Raw genomic sequence first — 1,410 nt, 5'->3', positions numbered from 1 at the left:
ATCCCAGTCACACCCCGGCCTCCATTAAAATTCAGTCACGACAACTTCAGTTTAAGTTTAATTCATTTATTCATTTCATATAAAAATAAAAATTTTATACACAATAAAGAAAAAAATCACACTTGAAATGAACGGAAGCAGAAAGAAGAAAAAAATCTTATAATGTCTGCCCCTTTTTTCCAAGATTAATTTCAAACAATATTAATCAAAAAACAAAACAAAAATAAAAACTTCAATTCCTTTTCAAACAACTTTTCATATACATTATACAGTTTCATATTTCTTTAACAAACTCACTTTAATCATTCTCTTAAACACATTGAACCAACATTTTTATAATCACTTTCCAGATTATTCCACAATCTTATTCCTTGAACCGAAGTACATCGATCCTTCAAATTTGTTCGAATTTTAGGTTTTATAAACATCTCAAGCCCCTTAAGATTATATAAACTTTCTCTCTTAACAAAATATAATTGAATGTTTAAAGGTAAAAAAAATTATGAGTCTTATACATAATCTGCAAGATATAATAATCAACCAACTCATAAAATTTTAATAATTTCAATCTAGAAAATAATATATTTGATGGATGACAGAAATGTTTTCTGGTAATAATTCAGACGGCTCTTTTCTGTAAAATAAAAATAGGATTTGTTATTTAAACTGTGAACTTAAACTAACTTATGAAAGTTTTGTGACTAAATGACTCACTCAGGTTATATATTTGATCTAGTTGAGTATGGAATAGTCCATAAGAGGCTTCCAATAGATTGTTTTAGTTCATCTTCAGCGTATCTTCATCTTTAGTGCTGGACAAAATCTTGGTTGAGTTGTCTAAACCAGTGGTTTTCAAACCCACAAAATAACAGTTGCAAACACTCGTGACCCCAAATATTACTTGTTTATTTATGCAAACTTAGCTAATAACTCTGTTAAACATGAGAATAATAAACAACCCCATTAACTATGATACCAATTTTCTTCATTTATGATTATTTAAAAAAAATTGCAATAATCATGATGAAAATATTCTATTAGCATTTTTTATTCTTTTTGCATTTAAATGGATGTCTGAAAATCGTCTAGGGACACTCACTTGATGTTTTGTGACCCACAAAGAGGTTCCGACCCCAACTTTGGGAACCCTAAACCGTCTCTGGGTCTTCTGAAGACATGTGTCCCAGCAGGGACCAGGAGACGTGTGTCCCAGCAGGGACCAGGAGACGTGTGTCCCAGCTGGGACCAGGAGACGTGTGTCCCAGCAGAGACCAGGAGACATGTGTCCCAGCAGGGACCAGGAGACGTGTGTCCCAGCAGAGACCAGGGGACATGTGTCCCAGCAGGGACCAGGAGACCCAGGAGACATGTGTCCCAGCAGGGACCAGGGGACATGTGTCCCAGCAGAGA

General features: G+C 34.6%; 1 protein-coding gene across 1 annotated transcript in view; it reads left to right on the top strand.

Moving 5' to 3' along the window:
• Nucleotides 1-596: 596 nt before the first annotated feature.
• Nucleotides 597-1,410, top strand: part of LOC106526385 (proline-rich protein 9-like) — a 2,281-nt gene continuing 1,467 nt past the window's right edge. Inside the window, exon 1 of the mRNA XM_014020982.1 lies at nucleotides 597-1,327. Coding sequence (XP_013876436.1) covers nucleotides 1,177-1,327 — 151 coding nt within the window. The 5' untranslated portion in view covers nucleotides 597-1,176. The remainder of the gene's footprint in view (nucleotides 1,328-1,410) is intronic.

The sequence above is a fragment of the Austrofundulus limnaeus genome, unplaced genomic scaffold (genome assembly GCF_001266775.1).
Source record: "Austrofundulus limnaeus strain Quisiro unplaced genomic scaffold, Austrofundulus_limnaeus-1.0 Scaffold274, whole genome shotgun sequence".
In the NCBI taxonomy this organism is placed as follows: domain Eukaryota; kingdom Metazoa; phylum Chordata; class Actinopteri; order Cyprinodontiformes; family Rivulidae; genus Austrofundulus; species Austrofundulus limnaeus.
The sequence above is the reverse complement of the archived record's forward strand: the minus strand, read 5'-3'. Positions and strand labels throughout refer to the sequence as shown.